The sequence below is a fragment of the Cyrtonyx montezumae genome, unplaced genomic scaffold (genome assembly GCF_038088225.1).
Source record: "Cyrtonyx montezumae isolate F1298 unplaced genomic scaffold, pur_monq_1.0 scaffold_2, whole genome shotgun sequence".
In the NCBI taxonomy this organism is placed as follows: domain Eukaryota; kingdom Metazoa; phylum Chordata; class Aves; order Galliformes; family Odontophoridae; genus Cyrtonyx; species Cyrtonyx montezumae.
Genome location: NW_027071936.1, coordinates 33,370,720 through 33,392,366, shown reverse-complemented (window position 1 = coordinate 33,392,366; position 21,647 = coordinate 33,370,720). Strand labels below are relative to the sequence as shown.

The window sequence follows — 21,647 nt, the reverse complement described above, 5'->3', positions numbered from 1 at the left end:
CTTTTCCAGTTCTGGAACTGCAAATATTGACCTGTTCTCTTGCTTTGCCTTATGCACTCTTTGGGTAGATAGCTGATTATATAGCATGGATTACCAGCATTCTATATAATTGCAGTTTTCTGCAGATGCATCATTTAATGAAGATACAGTTGTCTCAAGTAGTAATGTAAATGTATTCTTTAATGAATTACAACAGTAAACTGAGAAGTACTGTGTTATGCCCCAAGAAGTACATACCATCTGTAAAGATGAAATGTCTGAGCATGAACCACTATTCCTGTGGCTCGATTAAACAAACTGTAATTACAGATCAAGGTTTGTGTTGCTTCTGGGAGTTAAGGTCAATCACTTGCGTTTTTATGTGCTTCTTTGCTGTTTGTTTTTCTATGGGATTGAAGTACAATTTGGTACCTTAACATTGTATAATTGAATGAGTAACTGAGAACATGAAACTTGATTAGGAGACAGTAGTCATTTCTAAAAGTGCATATATTTTTAAGTGGTTTATGTAGTTGCTGCATAAGAACTGATGTATTTGAATATAACTATGGTTGTAATCAAGGTGAATTAAGCTAAGTAATCATTTTTCTTCTTAGGCAATATTTTCACAATTTCAACACAGTCGAGAAAAAGCTCTCCCATCAGATAACATGAGACATGCCCTGGCAGAAAGTTTTAAAGATGAACAGCGTTTCCAGCTTGGATTCATGGATGATGCAGCAGAATGCTTTGTGAGTACTCTATAATAGTCATCAAGTAGGATTACGTTAGGTTTCTGGGATGGATATCAAACTTGCCTGCTGTTTTAGTAGTTTTAGTTTTACAGGTGGAGTACAAGTGGCATAATACTGTTAATCTTCTTTTTGATAGTTTATGGACACAAAATGCGTGCAGTAAGTTTCTGATAATGTGGTGGGATGGAGTTGTCTTTTATTTGCTCTGTGGTTTCTTTTCTGGCTCTGTATCTCAGACAGAGGGATGTGTGAAGCACTGCATGAGGTGGGTGGCAAATAGCTACCAAAAGTTTTTTGATGGAGAGAGGGATTATCTTCACTGAAGTCTTCTGCAGAAGAGATTTCCAATTTTTTTAATCAAAGGATGAATGAATATGTGAAGATCTTGACTCTTGCTGCAATTGCTGTCTGCTTTTTATGAAGTATCTAACTAAAAATCTTGAGCCTTTATTGGAGTGGTAAAAGAAGATTCACGATCACCTGGATGCTGTGCAAGAAGCTTTTCTGAGAAGTCCTTTGTTAGCTAATGAAAACTATTCACCTTAACAAATAAATAAATCAGTGTTAGAAACAGAAAATCCTTTTTGCTTTGATTACTTTAAGATTTGAACATCATTTGGATGTGCCTACAAATGAATAGCTACCTTCCAGATGCATTTACAAATATGTAGGAAAATAATGAAGAATTCTGTTGCTGTTTTGATTATTTGCAGATAGATTACTGAACTGCAGTCAGAAAAAGGGATCTCAAAGGAGATTGTGCTAGGAAGTTGGAGCTGAGTAACTTTAATGCTATTTTGTTACATTAATGATTGAAAGCCTTGAAGTTAAGAGAATTTTCATCTGTTTGCTTGTCAATAGAGACAGAACTATGTGTGTGTTAAATCTGTAGGTTGTAGAGAGGAACAGCTGCTGGAATATTGAACTGTAATGTTGCTTATGTATTCTGACTTCATCAATTCAGTTTGTATTTACACAATTTTTTTTATTTAGGAAAATATCCTTGAGAGGATTCATTTTCACCTAGTGCCAAACAGCGACACAGATATGTGCACTTCAAAATCCTGTATTTCTCATCAAAAGTTTGCAATGACACTGTATGAACAGGTCAGACTTCAATGTTTTAACAAATAATTTGGTTCCACTGTCATGAATAAATAAACATAAGGATTTTTATTTTTGTAGTGTGTATGCCGTAGTTGTGGAGCATCATCAGACCCATTGCCTTTTACAGAATTTGTGCGTTATATTTCTACCACAGCTTTGTGGTAAGTCCTTTTATTCTTGTCTATGTCTCAGTTTTCTACATAATGACCTCCTAGGAATAAACAAAACGTGCTGGAGAAATGCTGTAAATGAAAAATAAGTGCTTTTCAAATTGCATTACAAAGGGACATGGATTTCAAAAGCAGAATCACAGGAATCACAGTATTGTCGGGGTTGGAGGGGACCTCTAGAGATCATCTAATTCAATCCCCCTTCCAAAGCAGCTCCCTAGACCAGGTGGCACAGGTAGGCATCCAGGAGGGTTGTAAACATCTCCAGAGAAGGAGATTCCACAACATCCCTGGGCAGCCTGTGCCAGTGCTCCATCACCCTCACTGTGAAGAAGTTCTTAATTTGTAGGGAACTTCCTATGCTTCAGTTTGTGGCCATTTCCCCTTGTTCTATCACCACACACTGATGAGAAGAGTCCAGCCTCGTCCTTTTGTCTCCCTTAGATATTTATAGATATGGATCAGATCCTCTCTGACTCTATTTTGTTGAAGGCTGAACAGACTGAGGTCTCTCAGCCTTTCCTCATAAGAGAGGTGCTCCAGGCCCTTTGTCATCTTTGTAGCCCTCTGCTGGACTCTTCCAAGGAGGTCCCTGTCTTTTTTGTATCGTGGAGCCGAGAACTGGACACAGTACTCTAGGTGAGGCCTGACCAGGGCAGAGTAGAGGGGGAGAATCATCTCCTTCGACCTGCTGGCCACACCCTTTTTAATGCACCATGGGATCCCATTGGCATTTTTGGCCACCAGGGCATATTGCTGGCTCATGGCCAATCTGTAATTTGTCAGGACACCCAGGTCCCTATTATAGAGCTTCTCTTCAGCAGGTCATCCCCCCAACCTGTACCAGTGCATGCAATTATTGCTTCCTAGGTGCAAGAGTCTACAATTGCTCTTGTTAAACCTCATCTGGTGATGTGAAGAGATTTTACACCCCCCAAAGAAAGAGTGTATCTTGCTACAGTTTTAGCTGTGTATCTTTTCCTTTTCGACAAAAGTTAGTTAAGATTTAGCTGAAAATTATTTACTCTTCAGGAGACAATCACATCTGTATTTTTCCTTTTTTTTTTTTTTTATAGTAATGAGGTAGAAAGAATGATGGAAAGGCATGAGCGTCTCAAGCCAGAAATGTTCGCAGAACTGCTGCAGGCAGCAAATACAGCTGATGACTACAGAAAGTGTCCTGTAAGTAAGCAGAGATTCTGTGACTTTGGTTAAGATTCAGTGGAAAACTCTTTCTGATATTAAATCAGACTAAGTTATTCATCTGAAGGATTCCTTTTGGCTATTACAGTGTAGTCTAGCTTAGGGTAATAAAGCCTTTAATGTTGTTTCTGTTGCTCCACTTATAGATACATTTTTTTGTTCAGATGGCCTGGTTAGAAAATTATCAACTCTGTGCTTTATTCTTCCTGATAAATATACTGCTAGTTATTTCTGATTGATCTGTGGAGGTGTATTGTTTGTAAACCTTCAGTTAATATATTGACAAAACTGTCTTACTTTGGAAGAATATGGTGCTTCTAATGATAAAAAGTAGAATCATAGAATCACAAGGTTGGAAACGACCTATAAGTTCATCTAGTCCAACCATCTTCTCACTACCACTGCTACCATAGGCTACTAAACCGTATCTCACAGCACACCTCTTGAACACTTCCAGGGATGGCGACTCCACAACCTCCCTGGGCATGCCTTTCCAGTGCCTGACCACACTCTGAGAGAAAAAGTATTTCCTTGTGTCCAATCTAAACCTCCTCTGATACAACTTGTGGCCATTTCCCTGGGTCCTGTCCATTGAGTGGGAGAAGAGGCCGAACCCCTTTTCACCCCAACCTCCCTTCAGGAAGTTGTAGAGTGCAGTGAGGTCTCCCCTGAGCCTCCTCTTCTCCAGACTAAACAATCTCAGCTCCCTCAGCCGCTTCTCATAAGACTTGTGCTCCAGACCCCTCACCAGTTTTGTTGCCCTTCTCTGGACACGCTCCAGAGCCTCAACATCTTTCCTGTAGTTAGGGGCCCAAAACTGAACACAGTACTCGAGGTGTGGCCGTACCAGAGCTGAGTACAGGGGGATGACCACCTCCCTGCTCCTGCTGGCCACACTATTTCTAATGCAGGCCAGGATGCTGTTGGCCCTCTTGGCCATCCAGGTACACTGTTGGCTCATGTTCAGCCGAGCATCAACCAACACCCCCAGGTCTCTTTCTTCTTCACAATCATCTAACCACCCATCCCCAAGCCTATAACTCTGCTGGGGTTATTGTGGCCAAAGTGCAGGACCCAGCACTTGGCCTTGCTGAACCTCAACCCATTCATCTCAGCCCAGCAATCCAACTTATCTAGATCCCTCTGTAGGACCTCCCTACACTCAGGCAGATCCGTACCACCTCCCACCTCTTCGTGTCATCTGCAAACTTACTGAGGGTGCAATCAATCCCTTCATCTAGGTTGTTTAATATATTTATCAACAAGATGGGTCCCAGTACCGACCTCTGGGTGACACCACTTGTAATGGGTGGCCAGCTGGACTTAACTCCATTAACCACTACCCGTTTGGCACAGCCCTCTAGCCAGTTCCTTATCCAAAGTGTATACCTGTCCAGACTAAGGGCAGCCAGTTTCCCCAGAAGAAGCCTGTGAGAGACCGTGTCAAAGGCTTTGCTGAAGTCTAGGTAGACTACATCTACAGCCTGTCCCTCATCCACTAGACTGGTCACCCAGTCATAGTAGGAGATGAGGTTGGTCAAGCATGTTAATTGTTAGATTGTAAATTGTTAGAAGTGAAAATAATAATTAAATGTAAGAATTAAAATAAGTTTCAGAGGCTTTTTTTTGTTTTCTTTTGTCTAGTAACTCAATTTGAAAATACCAGGGTTGTTTTTTTTTTTTTTTTAACATCTTTATTTTTCCCTGCCATCACGTTGTTTTTTCCTTTCTCTAGAGTAACTGTGGTCAAAAAATAAAAATTCGTCGTGTTCTTATGAATTGCCCCGAGATTGTGACAATTGGTTTAGTCTGGGACTCAGAACACTCTGATCTGACAGAAGAGGTTATGCGGAATCTGGCAACGCAACTTTACCTTCCTGGGGTATTTGACCTAAATTAACTAATTCTTTATTCTGTAATTTAATCTGTCATTTTAATGTAAATATTAATATATGCCTATTTGTGTATGTAAATACATAAATTTAAAAAAAAGCAATTTAAGACTTTTTGGCTGATATTCTGTATGACACGCTGCTTGATAGAGATTTTGTGAAAAGAAAAATGTCTTGTCAGATGTGTTGGTCTTACATCAAAGCACAAGATGAGTGCAGCTGAATTCCTGATTCAAAATCTAAGTCTATCGTATTTGGTTTGAAATTTATAGAATTATCTCATAGCATTGTTGTGTTGCTCTATCAACTATGTTAAAAACAAATGTCAAAGTAGACCTAGTAAGAGCAAACATCATTACTTATATGCATGAAAATCTGAATAATGCCAGTGGATATTTAATACCAATTATATTTTAGAAGTGCTGGTAGTAGCTCTTGCAATCAACGCTGAATGTTCTGCAGACATGCAAAAATATTAACTATTTCTACAGCTCTTCTATAGAGTTACAGATGAAAATGCCAAAAACAGTGAACTTTTTCTTGTGGGAATGATTTGCTACACAAGCCGACATTACTGTGCCTTTGCCTTTCACACCAAGAGTTGCAAATGGGTGCTGTTTGATGATGCTAATGTGAAAGAGGTAAATGCTCTTTTTTGCTGCTACCGAATTCAGTTATCTTTTCGTTTTCTTGAATGAATTTTTCTGAGATAAAGATTAAAGCAAGCCAGAGAAGTCTTAATTTTAGTGAACTTTCATTTCCATACGTCATTTTTCACAAATGAATTTTAGAATTAACTTGACTCCTTCAAATTGCAGATACTTGCAAATTTTAATGCACTTCCTGCCAGCTCTTGGGTTTTTCTGTCTTGTGAAAAGAAGACTTAATGACAAATTATTATATTTGCAGTGTTAATGTTTTGATGCCATGTTGGTTCAAGCTTCTTGCCACAATTTATATAAATTTGTGCTAAAATGTTGATTCTTAATGTACTTATAGAATTAGAAATTTAGTACCTGATTCTTATTAAATTATTCTTCCCATAATTCTGTTGAATTGGTTTTGATACAGAAAGAATTTTTTTTTTCTTAGATTGGAACAAAATGGAAAGATGTAGTCTCCAGGTGCATTCGATGTCACTTTCAGCCATTGTTGCTATTTTATGCTAACCCAGATGGCACAGCTGTATCTCCAGAAGATGCTCCAAAGCAGATTATTCACTGGTCTCAAAACAGAGCAACAGGAGGAAATGCAGAAGACTTGGGTAATCAGATATATTGTAATAATAATAACTATTTATGTAATGGAGACTGTAAAGATGGGACTAGTGGATTTGCTGAGATGTTCTTAAGTATTTTTATTTGTAAGTATCTATAGGGTCTCAAAATAAAGATTAGTGTACTTATTTAATATTGAAACTGTGTGTCTTGTTTGATATGGAAATACCAATTGAGACATGGATTAAGGGTCCTGGCAGGAATATGTTTTTATTGTAGATTGGTCATTGCTGAAATTAAGTAAAGCAGTTCTTTCGGAAGAAAATCAGTGTAAATTTACATATGAACGTTCTCTTATGTATAGATGTATTTTACTAGTATTTTAAATGTTATAAAAAGGTATTTTAAGCAAAGCTTAATGTAAACATGGAGATATGTTTAGTGTGTGTTTTCATATCCCTACACACGCACACATTCCCCTCAACTTTGAGAAAATTCAGAACAAGTTGCAGGAAACTTATTTTCTCAGATTTCTTTTTTAATTTTGAATGTAACATACAAGTAAAGTAAAAGCCCAATTGAATTTGACACGTTCTCTTCATGTGATGAGTTATGATAGGAATTAGACTGCTTCAGGGAAGAAGGAGAGGAGCCTGTTCCATGTAGTCTGCTATTATGGATGTAGCGATATATAAAATGTTACAAAACCTTATTGCCTAGCATATTGAACTGTTATGAGTGGGATGGTCGACTGGATTTTGTTTTCTAATTCGTAAGAATTATACTTTGAGTTTTCATACTGGGTATTTTAAATTAGGAAGCCTTTCATTCTGAAGATAGATATGTTATTTTCTAGGATTTGAGAAGCATTCTGCTCCTAAATCAGACCATTCAAAAGAGAATGGAATTGGAGACTCTACTAGTCAAAGGGGTAATAAAAAACTTCAGCCAGATAGTTCAGCATTCAGTAGAAGCCATGTTCAGGCTAGTGGTGGTAAGGGTCCAGGTATGTACTTTCACCTCTAACTGCAATATGTGGCTTATGAAATAGATGAGTTAACTGTGTTTCAGGTATATGCTAACCTGCATGCTAGAATTTTCAGGAAAACTCTTAAGCAGTGATACTGGCAAATGACTTTTGTATAACGTCTGTGCCTTTATTCCAAACTCTAAATCCATGTCAGGGAGATGCTAGCTCCCCCTGAGAAATGATTCTGTTCTGTTTTTTAGTGTTGGATTGCCAAGCAAGCTTTCTTTGAATCTGAGAATGCCTCTTTTTTTTATTAGGCAATGACTCCAAAGTGGCTCCCAATAATTCCTCTGAGAAACTGAGGATTTTTTTGTTCAAGTAGGAGCTCCGTTGTTTTCTTAAAAACGCAACTACACATTTAGTCAAGAACAAACTTGGCTTCAGTTTTTAATATAATTCAAAAAAGTTGCTTTGGTTAGCTCCAATTATTGGAGATGTTTATACTCTTGTACCTATGCTGTATAATATCAGTTTTCTTAAGAATCTGTGCTATGTATCTCTGTGCTGCTCTTTAAGTAGTGCTAATACTAAAATATAAATGCTACGGTGCATAAACACTACTGTATGTTTTGATTATAAATTACTTTTTATTAGTGATCTCTGACAAAATCATTTTCTTTTTTTTTTCAGCGAAGTTGGCTTTCGGTGATCAAAAGGACAGGCTGAAGGACATATCCAGAGAATGTGCTCAAAAAGCTGCCGATATGAAAAACTTGTCATCTTTACGGAAAGATGCAGACAGAGGACCAAGAAAGGAATCTGGGAGGCAAAGAGGTAATGTTCTAAAGATATAAGCAGAGGATCAATGGATCTAACAGATTTGCACGTCTGTATTAGCCATGAAGGATTTCATTCTCCTTTCCAAAGAGTAGATTATAAGACCTGTTTTTAATTTGCTGAAATATGTACTGAATTTGTTACTGAACATGTTGAGAGAACGTAGAAGTATGTACTGTAATAATATTAAGTATAATATCTGTGAGAATATAAATACAGCTTTTCTTTTTTTCTTCTTCTTTCTTACTAGATTTAATTGGAGAAGATCGTTCCAATTTTAAGTCAGGGTCTCCTCCGGTTGGAAATGGACTTAGGCCATGCACAGATCAGCGCGTATACAGCAGCCAGGGAAGGGGGCCTTATAAACATGACAGTGTACCTCCCCAAACCAAACTTCCTGTACAGGTGCTTGGTTCAAATAAACCAGAAACTTTTCCTGGTGGTGAGAAGCCGATGCTTAGGACCCGGACTGATGTTGTCACTGGCTATGATACAGATAGCAGTCAAGACTCTAGGGATAAAGGGAGTATCATCAGTAGCAGAAGCAGAAGTAAAGGCTGGAAACCCATGCGAGAGACACTAAATGTAGACAGCATTTTCAGCGAGACTGAGAAGAAACAACATAGCCCAAAGCACAAGGCAAATCTGAACAATAAATCTAAGCATGATAAAGACCGAAGCTTTAGCCATTGGCCAAAAGAAAACCAAATCCAGAAAGGTTTAATGACTATATATGAAGATGAAACAAAACAAGATACAGGAAGTAGAAGCTCTTTGGATTCAGAGGGGAAAGGGAACACTGACAAAAGCAAAGGATTTGTGGAGAGAAAAATCCATGGTGATAACTGGCAAATTCAGAGGACAGAATCTGGTTATGAAAGCAGTGATCATATCAGCAATGGATCAGCAAATCCAGATTCGCCTGTTATTGAAGGAATGAATCCAGCAGATGTCAAGAATATTAAAGAAGGTGTTTCCTGCAGGTAATGATAGTTCTCATAAGAATTTACATAGATTGTTTACATAAGTTGTAATGTTCGTTTATTGTTTGAATCAAGTAGGCATACTTTTAGAACTTTAATACTCTTGAGGAAGTAGAAAACTAGCAACATACCTAGAAATATGAATGCAGACAGGACTTAAACTTAGCTTAACTCTGAGGCTGGAGCACTATTTATTTCTATTGGGAAAATACTGAGCCACATTCCTATGGTGCTGAGCCAGGAGCCCAAAGCCCTGCTTTGTGGCAGGGTGTGTTAATTTGAATTAATTGTTATACTTTTTTAGTTACGATGTTTCTAAGCAGTGGGTAACTTACCATCTGTAATGGAATACAACTGTCTTTATAAATCATATCTATAACAGTTGTATCAACAGGATCCAGACAAAAAGATGGACATGGCAGTAAATATGTGGTTAGTAACCAAATTTTATTAATCTTACTATGAATTGCAATAACAAGTATGCTGCTCTGGGGGGTTGTGGAATTTCTGTCCATGGAGGTGCTCATAACCCAACTGAATGTGATACTGAGCAGCATCTGCTCTAGCTGATCATATTTGAGCAGGAGCTTGGAACAGATGATCTCGTGGGATCACTTCTGGTATTATTTGCTGCTCTAAAGTGGTGAATATTGGGACCACTTCAGATAACCAGAGTTAGGTGACCAGTGTTGTTTGTTTCCCCTCAAAATCACTGTGGAAAACAAATATTCAAAATAGTTGTGCTTTCTCAGTGATCTGTTAGTACATACTTTTTGAAAGTGGTATGAAATCTTTTCTTTGCAATTCATGGGATTTTCTCACATATGATATCTCTAGTATTGTTTATGACTTGAGGAACTAGCTGTCTTTATTAAGCAGGCTGCTGTGAAAATACAAAGTACATTTTCTTTATTTTCTGTGTTGCATAATGAGCATCCTGCTCTTATTGCACTTTGGAATAGAGCTGGGATGAGTGGGTATATAATCCCCAGAATGAACTGGGATACACCATCCTCATGACCTGTATGTTTTTCAAGTGTCTGTTTTAAAGTCTTTAGTTCATTTGAAATTCCTCTGCATCATTACAGCTTGCCATGCAGGGAAGCTGTGTTAAAAGTATTCAAGGGCTGCCTCTCCACCTTGCGTATGTTCTTTAGTGTGTTTTAATCAAAAAGGAAACACCGGTAAACGGGGGAAAAGTTTCAAACAGGCAACACTTCTATGCTTTATGCATTCAAGGGGATAATGTTTGTGATTGTGCATCAGTAATTTTACCCTTCAAATCACCTGTGCTTATTTTACAGTGAGCAGAATTTGTCAACAAAAAAAGCTGAGAACGTGTTTCATTCAGTTTCCCAGCAGAACAGAAACTTCTACGGTAAGAACATCTGTAAATAAGGAGCTTTCTAGGAATTTTAGTACTAACATACTAACATCTCATGGGAGATAGAGTGGTTTCTGTTGATCTTTTTTACTTTATAATGTTGCTGCAAGTTTGCCATGATTTTATTTATTTTATTTTTCCGCACTGGAGACACTTCTTTTTACCAGAACTTGTGATTTTTGAATGACGCTGTGCTGGCATAAAGCATCTAGTTTTACTCGTTTTCATTGCTGTTAATTGGAGTTTTGTTTGTTTTTAATCCAGTGAAGGATGTTAAATGTGATTACGATTTTTTTTTGCTTGTATTCTTTGAGACCAACTTTGAGAATATTTCTCATTTTAATGCTTTTTTTTGTCAAGTGTGTCCATTCCCCTTCCCTGCCCCTGCAAAATAAAAGATCCTCCCCTCCCCGCCCAAAAAAGTACTTTTTTTTAAATCAAAATAGTTTTTTTCCTGTTCTTGGTGGATGATAAGGAGGGTTTAAAAAAAAAAGTGTCTGGATAGGCTGTGGTACAATTTCTTTTCCTACAAGATACGAGGCAAAATCAGGAAGAAACCCTTGTAATAAGGAAATCTGCTTCCTTTTACATACTAACATGTCTGCTGGATTTTTATAAATGCTTTGGCGTATAAATATTACAGGTCACCATGAGGTCAGCCAAAATCATTATCTACTGTTGCTGGAACAATGGAATGGTGCTTGTACAAAGAGGTGCAATAAGTGTTAAGACACTTCCCCAGGAAGCGTTTGATTTTTATAGATACCATACTTTCATTTGAAGAATGTACAATGTATTTTCTTATAAGATTTAAATTTATAAGGGGTGAATTTTAAATTTTAGATTTAAATTTATAGGGGGTGAATTTGCCATACTGCTGCTTTGTTAGTATTCCAGATACTTTCTGGTTGTAGAAGGAAAACTATCTTCATGTTTTATTTATCTTGATGATGAAAGAAAAATTTTGCATGGAACACAAAGATCTGTTTTTTCATGATTTTTTTTTTTTTCTGCTGTAGTTCTATACTATAACCGTACTTTCCAGTGTGTGAGGGGGAGAAAACTTGGATAATTAAAAAAAAAACACAACAACCTTCAAACAAACAAAAAACAAAAACAGAACAAAAACACTTGTTAAAATATGAGAGACTGTCAGGATGAAAAATAAGCATTGTTTCACTTAATTAGCTTATACAGTAAACCTATATATTAAACATAGTTATAACTTACCACTCATCTTATTTCTTCAGTACTGTTTTCTATTCTAAGTGATCCTTACAGTTATTGTTAGGCATTATCTTAATAACTGTCAAAGAATATTGATCTTAAAGTCCCTTGTATTCAGTAATTTTATTTCAGTAACCAACCTGTGAACAGTTTCTTAACAATAAGTGGTGTAATTCTAAATTAGATCTGAAGTTCTCACATGTTTATGTTTTGGAAAACTACTTTTAGTGTAATTGATTAATAGTCTGGAAAAAAAATACAAATAATTTTATTATCTCATGTGAGACAAAGATTTATTTTGACAGATTTTGGTTGTCTAAGAAGTGTGTGTCTGAACACCTTGAGAAGGAGCTATCATTTACAGGCACCAGTTGTACCACTTTATGTTATGTTTCAGAACACTATGAACAAGACTAAAACTGATAGATAAGTATCTTTTTAGGAGTCCATATGGTATTTAAAGAATACCCTGTCCTTTCTGAGAGTAAAATGAAATGTAAGAAATCTTCCACAGCTGCTTGTAGCAACTTGTAAAAATATCTTGTCCCTTTGTAGCGAAATAACATCTAATTTTTAATTTTGCCTACCATTTTTACTGGTTCCTGATTTTAACAGGAGCTGAATGAGGATACTGTTCAGTAGTTGAAGAATTTTGTCCTTGACCTACAAAAATAAACTTATTGTTAGAGCATTATAAAGATAGTAACACAGGATCACATGGTGGTAATGCGAATCAAATTGCTGCTTCTTTCTCTAGGAGTAAGCAGTAGATAACTGCAGTGTTAAAGTAAATGCCCCACATGACCTGTCCCTGATTTGTGTGTTGAAATTTTGGGAGGAAAATATGGTTATTAAGCAGGTACAGTGTTCTGAATTTATATTTGTCCTTTGTTGTTCATGACTTTTGAGTACAGTGAACTTGGGGGGTGGTATTTTCTGTTTATGTAGAACAAGTGACATGAACAGCGTGAGGGGAGAATTTGCAACCTTATCTGCAAACCTTATGAAGAAAGGTGACTATAGCTTTTGGAAATGAAGAATAGAGGTATAGAATATCTTCTGGCTTCTCATAGTAGTAACTGTGCTAGCTACTGGTAATTATTTTCATAATAATAAAGTGCCCTTGTGAAAATGATCCCTTGACTTTGAAGGCACACACCTATGAAGTGGCTGCTGACAATTTTAGTAAAAACTCTTACTGTTGATAGGAGAAATGGTTGTTGAGTTCAGTAGCATGAGACAACTCCAATTCCATTTAAAATCATTTTGAAGCCCTGATGAATATGTCAGCGAGAGTCCAAATTACCTTTACTTCTTTGTCACGCTAGAAAACCACACAAACCATAATTTGGACATCATTCTGGAAAAAAAAAATGAAGGAATTAAAACTGCAGGAAATATGCAGCTAAAACAATAAGAAAAAGTTGTGGGGTTTTTTTTATGCATAGAATTCAGGCATTGCAGGATTTTGCACGTGTGTAAATTAAGTCGTTAGAAATTTTTACTTTTTGGCTGTGGAATAGGTGTTCATGATTTTAAAATCTAGATTGCCTATTCAGTTGTGAAACTAGATGTTCATAAATCTTAAAAGCAGATCAGTTTGTATTTGAGAGATGAGAATTACTTTTACATGGTGGTAAGTTGCTTATGACTCGATAAGGTTGGCAGTCTCTAGCTGAGCACAGTACTCGTGTCCCATATTTAGTTTTGCAAAGAACCTAGAGCCAAAATTCCCAATAGAGTCTAAACCGGGTTTTAACCTTGCATGGATCTCCTGTCAGCAGAAGAGAAAATAACACATCTATTTTTAAGTTAGCTGGAATTCTGAAGGCACAAATCGCCTGATATCACTGAGTGGTTTTGGTTGAACTTGTGCCATGGTCCCTCTAAAGAAACAGCTTACTAACCTTTGCTGCCTCCTCCTGACAGATTTATGATACTGCCTCTTGGAAGGACCCAATGTGCTGCATTCCTATAGTTTGGCTTGGAATGCTCTTCACATCAATTGTTTTGTGGAATTAAAAATCAGTTGTATAGCCTGTGCTTTTTTCAATAAAGGGATGTACAGCTTTACAAAACCTATAGCAGAATGCAATGTTTGCTGTTTGATTACCTCAGTGTTAATTATTTCTGAAGACACTGTCTCCTTGGAGCAGTTTTCAACTTCCTTTCAGTTTAGTTGCTTGACTCTTGAAACTATTACTAGGGCTTGTTCAAGTAACCATATTTTCACGTAAGCATTTTTTCTAGGGTTGTGGTACTGTTTACCATGCTGGAATAGCAAGAACTTATTTTAGTTTCAAGGCTGGAAGGAAAGTGATATTGAAGGCTTTGTCTTTTCAGGTATACACCTTTTTAGTCTCTACAAACAATGTCCTTTGTCAAAGATTTAGTATTTTTAATCTTTCCTCTCGTAAAGATAGGACAGACACTGACCCTTGAAACGAACCCCCAACATTGTCCAGTTTATTTGAGTTTCTTTTGTTGGTTTGTTTTTTAACTTCTGTTGTTCTATTGACTTAAGTAAAAAACAAGCTCACATATCAAAATAATGCTTCTAGGGCTTTATTTAAATCTGGGGAAATTAACATGTTCAAATTAAAAATAAGGCACCTTAGTAAGATTACATCAGGTAAGAAAAGATATAAAACTTCTGTAACTTTCCTGATGAAAAGGGGACAGTCTGTTACCTGTTTCCAGTAGGGTAAGTTAAATCTCCAGAGTGATTGATCTGCTAGATTATTAGAGGCAGTGTATACTATTTGTTGTGAAGTACATTCATACCTTTTTTTTCTGAGATAAGTTAAGTAGTTGTATGCTATAGTCCATATATTTACAAAATCAGTTTATTTTGAATGGCTGTGGAGCAGGTGACTGATTACAGTGAGCCAATTATTGTGTTAGGACCACTTAGAGTAGCTATCTTTAAATAGACAGACTGTTGCTTGTCACTTGCCAGGAGAGTCTTTGTGTGGTGTCAACATGGATTCTTCAATGCTTCTTTTATTCACTGTTTAGTAGGAGCTGCTTTGTTCAGAAATTGTATACTTTAAAGGCAAATAATTTTTTCTGTAGTCAATGAATAGGAGTTTCTAGAGTGTGTGTAGTACTGCTGGCCCACGCACTCTTAATGCTGTGTGCCTAGCTGTGTGGGTGAGAGCACTCTCTATCTATTCAGCATCTCTTCAATCTGTATGATTGTTGTAAAAGAAGTAACAGCTCTTTGGCATTTTACAAATGTTTCAAGAATGCTTAATGCATTTCTCACTTAAAGAAAAACAGCAACAACAACCCACTCTTAACATTATCAATTCTATTTTGTTAATGAATAATGTGAGATTTCAGAAGTTGTATATTTTGTAATATACTGTATTTTTGCTATCTGTATAAGTGCTTGAATGAAACCTGTTCTCAAAATAGGCTTATTATGTGATCTGTTAGTGTTGGAAAGCATGTCCATAGAAGTCCAAAATGGTGATAAAGACCCCTTTCCTGACAACATTTCAAAAAAGAAATCATCCATGTTATTTTGGACTAAAATATGTTTTGATTTCTCTGAACTTTTTTTTTTCCAAAAATGTTATTTTGATTCACTCAGATTTAGTCGAGTTGTTTCTTGTTATGTTTTGTTTGTCTGCTAATCTCTGAGAAATCACAAAGAAACCAGACTATTTTTCTACTTACTTTGAAATATTTTTTCTCCTCCAGACCCTAGGAAAGACCTCATCAATACAGAAGTTAACTACAGACCTCATGTTAACATCCCAACAGAATTACATTTGCAGGTGTCCAGTCCTCAAGTGAAGAGGTAACTAAATACTGATTTACTATGTAATACTATAAAAAAACAAATGAATTCTCTAATGTAGAAATCGGTATTTACTATGTGAAAATGACGGTGATCTTTTGACAGGCAATGCCCTTAGCATTTACATAATTTATATGGTTGAAATCTCTACTCCTGAGGAAAAGAATAGTTTTAATTTTGGTATTTAGTAGATGGAACCCCAGATAACTTAGGTAGTTTTAAACCATCTTACTAGTGCAACAACTTTTAATATTAGTGTCTAATTGATATTATATACCAGTAGAGCAGAGGTTTAATGCAGTAACCCAATAAAAAGCTTGTCAGGAAACAGAGGAAAATGTAACGTCTATTTAGAAGCAACGGCTTTATATCTGTTGTTTCTGTTTGGAACTGCAAATGCTCAGAACTTCCTAAAAATCAAGAATCTAATTCATGTTTAGCACTCAAAAAAACCGCTTAATATTTGAAAAACAGATCTATCAGAATGAGTCACAAATTTGCTTAAAGAAAACAGAATTTATATTTGATATAGTCCAGAATCTCTAAGGAATTTGACTATGGCTGTTTTATTTGTCAGCAGAAGTTTTTTTTGGGATACTGTACATTTCAAATGTATTAAATCACTACAAGCTTTTTTGAAGTTATAGTTACGTGGCTGTATGTTAACCAGATACCAGAGCTCTACTCAGCTCAAGGATATCAGGTGGTGTTACCAGGGCTGTTCTAGTTAAAGGCACCTGATCATTTGGCCTTCTGTTTGTATAGATACTTACATCCTCTTTTTTTTATTTTGTTTCAGAGCTGAAATGCCTGAGATTAATAGGAAATTTTTCCCATCATCAACTCTACAGCCAGTTCTTAAAGAGATCGTGAAGTCAGACAGTAGGAACAAGGCAAATGAACAGAATTCTTCAGAGTGGCTTCATCCGGACAGATCTGAGTCAGTGAATGTGTCGGCATATTGTGCTGATGGTGTATCCCATCCTTATACAGAAAACAACTGTGGAAGGAAGTCCATCAACAATGACTTTCACCCTTCATCCCAACCGCAGCCTCCTCATGCAAGAACATTTGGTCCCAAAGTGGGTTTTTCACCTTTTGTGCCACAGAATCCCTCAGAAAGGCCTGCTGTGCTGTCTCCTCCCAGTGAGCACGCCGGACACCAGCTCCGAAGGGTGGATGCTCTTTGGGTGCCAGAAGCAGTTTACCAGAATCTTCCTCCCCCTTTACCTCCAAAGAAATATGCTCTGAATATTTTGCCAGGATCAGAAACTAACTCAGTAACTGATGTCAAATCAACAGAAGCGTTGCAGAGTAATTGTTTGAGACAAGCAGGTACACCTTTTAAGTCTGCATCAGAAGCAAATGTATTTGCAAGTGAACAAAGGTTTAAAGAGCCATTTCATGGGAATGAGTTGTTTGTTCATAAACCAGATTCTGCACCTAGTTTACCAGTTAATGACTTTTGGTTGATGTCTGAGAACTTTTTAAAGAAAGGATCTCGTCATACAGGACCAAGTGCTGGGTATGTGGATGGGAATGATAGTGTATCCCTAACAACTTATTTTTCAGTAGACAGTTGTATGACTGACACGTACAGGATGAAATATCATCAGAGACCCAAGCTGTATTTTACAGATAGTGGAAGCTTTCACAAAGAAAAGCATCTAACACCAACTGGAGTAGAACTGAATGCTACGTACCATACTACTCTTGAGCCAAGGCATCCTCCATCTGACCAAAGGTACAAGGCAAATGTAGAAGGCATACACTGCAGTAGATAGATTAAAAATACATCTGGATTTGACTGTTGTATTTCGTGTAGTCTGTAGTCAGGCACAGGACTTGAATCTGTGTGTGGTAGGTTGGTACCCAGTTGGCTGTATTTTGCTTAAAAGTTTAAATGAATATGCAAATGTAGGTGAACAGGGAAGAGGTGCTAAAATATTTGTTCTTTGATTTATTACTCCTAGTTGCCTTAATGCTTACCTCTGTTACATGGCATGTCTTCTGTAATTCATGTTAAAAAGGGTCCCTTTAAGTGTACGCATCTTACAGCAGTGGGATCAACTAGATGTTACTAATTGATTTATTTTTCTTAAGATTTAAGTAACTGCAGTATAAGAAGTGTTCCTTCAGACTTCAGTCACTGCATACTTAAGACTATCAAAAAGAGTAAATATATTACCAGTAAATATTATATGGTGACTATAACAGAGCAGTATTTTCCCTCATAAGTAGCAGGAGGTTGCTTTTTTTGACTGATGTCGCTGATAGTCTGTGCTTTCACAAACCTTTAAGTGTCTTTAATACAAGTTTATCCAGAGATTTTCTAACTTGTTATTCAAAAGCCTTAATAATAATTCTTGAAAACAGTTTTGTTTGCAAGTTGATAGGTAAGACTTTTTTTTTTTTTTTTTTTTAAGGGAATTAAAGTAGAATCATAAAAACATAGAGTTGGAAGAGGCCTTTAATGGTCATGATTTAACTCCCCTACAGTGATCAGGGAAACCTACAGCTACATCAAGTTGCTCAGAGTCCAGTCCAGCCTGACCTTAAATGTCTCCAAGAATGGAGCATCTACCACACCTCTGGGCAACATGTTTTGGTACTTCACTAACCTTACTGTAAAGGAGAAAAAAAACAAACGAACCACAAACAAACACTCATATTCAATCTAAATTTCCCCTCTTTCCCATTTTTAAAACCATTTCACTTTGTCCTGTCACACAGACTGTGCTGAAGATCTGTTCCCTTCTTTCTTACAAGTCCCCCATATCGCTTCCAGAGGGCCTTTCCAACTGCAGTCAGTCTGTGGGTCTGTGGATTCTGTGCTCTGTGTCAGTGCTCCCTGGTTGCGCATCAGTTGTGCACTCAGCACCCCATGCCCATGTTCCTCCAACGAGTTCTGCACAGACATTCACAGAGCATTTTATTTTTATTTTATTATTGACATCTGTGCACAAGGGCTCCCAGAAGTAATGAAGTCTCTCCAGGATTGTGAGTGATCACTGCCTGCATGTCAACAACTCTCTGTTGCAAACCTCCACACAACATCTTAAGGTGTATGAAATCAGGTTCCCAAAAATGTGGTTTGGCAGCAGAGGAAATGTGTGGGAGCAATACCCACAGTCTGTGAGCGGTATCTGCTGCTTGTCTAGTATGCTCAGTCCAGGGATGCTAGCCCCCAGGAGGTGCTGGGGATGAACGGGGCGCTCACTACACCTTGCCTTTAGTAAGCACATCAAGGCATATTAGTGGTGCCTCTTGCTGGGTCCCTGTACAGCCATAACTGAGAGGGGTAATGTCAAGTCCTGCGCCAAATGCCCACCCAGGCTGTGCCAGTTCATGGGATGGGAAGGCGCAGTGGAAAATTCATGGTGACATCACTGCTGTCATCACCAGCTTCTGTGCTTGGGGGACTGTCCCAGTGAGGATGTTGCTTTTCCTTGCAGCAGGCTGCAGCACAGGGCATTCCCTCTCCTTTCTGTCTCTGCATCCTGCCTGCCCTCTTCTTCCTTCTTGTAGCAGGTCATCATCTGCCACCAGCTGTGAATCCCATCACTGCAGTTTTGTGTGAGAAGGCTGTTTTCTGTGTCAGTGGAGACCTCTTTCAGTGTCAGCCTTCTTGTAAGTTGATCTCACAGCTGCTTGAATTTAAGCAGCAACTGGGTTTGGGTGGCTGGCTGGAAGATGTTGAGCAGGCCAGCTGTTTAGAAGGCCTGGACAAGACCCATAGCCTCAGGCACCCTGTTGTAGCCCAAGAGGAATTCTTTAGGCAGCAGCAGAGGTATTGCAGTAGATCATTTTGCCACATGGGCAATCCCTATTGTGCCAGGCTTGATCGAGCTGTGCTTGTCAGGTAGTGAATCACAACTGTCTTCGGGGCTTGAGGGGGAAAAGCTTCTGCCCATGATCAGACAGGTACAAAACTGCAGACAGTTGGAGGTGGAAAATGTGGTGCTGGGCATGCCTGGCTGTCTGCCCAACAAACTGCATTGCTGCCCCAGCAGAGTTTTCTGGCTATGCTGTGCTGAAGCTGGCGTCAGCCTGCTCGATGCTCAGGAAGGTGTCCAGGTTTGCAAGGCAGCAAAGATCAGGGCTCACATGGCCATCCTGCTCTGTTCCTGGCTCCCCTGCTCCATACCGTGCAGCAGCAGTGACAAGTGAACTGTAGTAATAATATTAATATGCCTGCTTTGTGTGCATTCTTTAACTTACTTATCAGATTTGTTCACGCTGTATGCTATATAACTAATTCAATTACATAAGCTTCAAACTGATACAGCAAAAGTGATGCTAATTTTAAAATACAGAGTTACTATACAGCTATCAAATATGTATTTTTATAAGGTTTCAATTATGGAATCAAAGAATAGCCCAGGTTGGGAGGGATCTCAGAAGATAACCGTGCCCAACTTTTTGGGGAAAAGGGAGCTTTGATGAAGTTATCTAGCACTCTGTTCAGCTGGGTCTTAAAAAACTCTTATTGGAGTCTTTCAAGATGTAATTGGGCAGGGTGCTAGACAGCAATATCCCAGAGAGGTTGTCGCTATTGAACTGCTTACCTTTTCAGCTTTATGTTCTGGGTAGCATTTAGTGGGGATTTTATGTGATCTTACTGACAAATTTTGACCTCTTTGAAACAATTTTACAAATAGTTAAGTATTGTCATAGCAATTAAGTGTGACTGACCCTGCAGCTGTTAAGACTGGTGTAGCACAAAAAAAAATTCTTTTTCCTCTGCTCTAGCACTCTGCCCTACTGTTTTGACAGGTTTGGCATGTACTGTCTTTCACTAATCTGATTTAATTTAGTAACAAAGCAAAAGAGAAGTTTAATTTATCTTTTATTTGGTTATACATTAAATCAGTGCACAGGTGGGAAGTGGGGAAAAAAGTAAGATGAACAGGATTTTACCCTCATGGCAGCCCTGAGTGTTTGAAATGACCCACTCTGTGCCGCAGTGTCAGAAGCATAGGCTTAGAGTTCTGTTTCAGTCTATTCTAAGTAATGTATAACTTAAAATTATTCTGGAAAAGGCTGAGTTTTGTAACTATTTGTTAGTTTTATCTTAAAATTTGGGGTGGTGCTGACTATATCTAAACATAAATGCCTTTTAGTTAGGTAAATATTGCAAGCAGGTTAAATATGCATGGAAAACACTCTTGTTTATGCTTGCACTGTTAGTCAGAAAGGCTTTTTTATGTTATATACCTTATGTGAGTTTTAGTGCTTCAACCAAATGTTGGTATTTGGTTGAACTCTTTAACAATAAATGGCGTTATACATTTGGTTATTCTTCATGATCAGTGTTTTGAACAACTTGTAACTTGTAGTGAAACTGGAATATACAACATATGCAACAAACCAGGTATCTTAGACGAACGTTATTTTTACCTTCTTGATGAGAATTTGTTATAGCACTTGAGAAAGGAATTCTGGATTTTGTAGTGCAAATCATTATGCGTGTTTAGGAATGGTTGGTGGTGAACTTAAGAGAAGTATCTTTTTGTAAACAAACCAGAGAAAAAGCCTTGAGTGTGAAAAACCTTGGAAGACTCCTAGTTGTCTTATTTTTGAAAGAGATTTCAAAACTTGTACATTTTTTTCTAATGTTCCTACAGCAATGTTACGTGCTATGCATAGCCATTTAAGTAAAGCTGTCTTCTAATACTTGTGTAAAAAAAAAAAAGTAAGGAATTTGTAAATAATGTACAATTTGTAAAATGTTTGCAGAAATTGTATTTGAAATGACAGTATTTTTATGTATAAATAGCACAGCAACAACTGTGAATGATGTTATAACAGTTATTTTTAAACATGCCTAGCAATGTTCATACTTGTGTACAATAAGCAATATGAATGCCTGTTACTGATGCCAATGAATTTGGTTTCCAGTGAGCACAACTGGTAAAACTTATTTTTCAAGTAGATGCAGTAATTTAGATGTACTTCTGTCTCTTGGCTTTGCTTAAAACAATCTTACCAGACAACTTTTTACGTGACCCATGTTTACCAGGTATTTAATTATAATAGTAAACAGACAGCTAAGTAAGGCACCTTTGTTTTTATATTTGACTCTGCACTCCATGTATGTATGTAATATTTGCTA

General features: G+C 37.5%; 1 protein-coding gene across 4 annotated transcripts in view; it reads left to right on the top strand.

Moving 5' to 3' along the window:
- USP53 (ubiquitin specific peptidase 53) overlaps nt 1-18,180 on the top strand; it is a 34,148-nt gene extending 15,968 nt beyond the window's left edge. For 3 of the 4 annotated variants that reach the window (XM_065736822.1, XM_065736824.1, XM_065736823.1), the window contains exons 4-16: nt 597-731; nt 1,728-1,841; nt 1,920-2,002; nt 3,088-3,193; nt 4,950-5,096; nt 5,598-5,747; nt 6,199-6,370; nt 7,180-7,329; nt 7,984-8,127; nt 8,381-9,113; nt 10,418-10,491; nt 15,433-15,532; nt 16,332-18,180. In XM_065736822.1, the coding sequence (XP_065592894.1) occupies nt 597-731; nt 1,728-1,841; nt 1,920-2,002; nt 3,088-3,193; nt 4,950-5,096; nt 5,598-5,747; nt 6,199-6,370; nt 7,180-7,329; nt 7,984-8,127; nt 8,381-9,113; nt 10,418-10,491; nt 15,433-15,532; nt 16,332-17,316 (3,093 nt within the window). In that variant the 3' untranslated portion in view covers nt 17,317-18,180. Of the gene's footprint in view, nt 1-596; nt 732-1,727; nt 1,842-1,919; nt 2,003-3,087; nt 3,194-4,949; nt 5,097-5,597; nt 5,748-6,198; nt 6,371-7,179; nt 7,330-7,983; nt 8,128-8,380; nt 9,114-10,417; nt 10,492-15,432; nt 15,533-16,331 lie in introns of those variants that run through there. The other variant, XM_065736825.1, reaches the window with a different exon arrangement.
- The last annotated feature ends 3,467 nt before the right edge of the window (nt 18,181-21,647 follow it).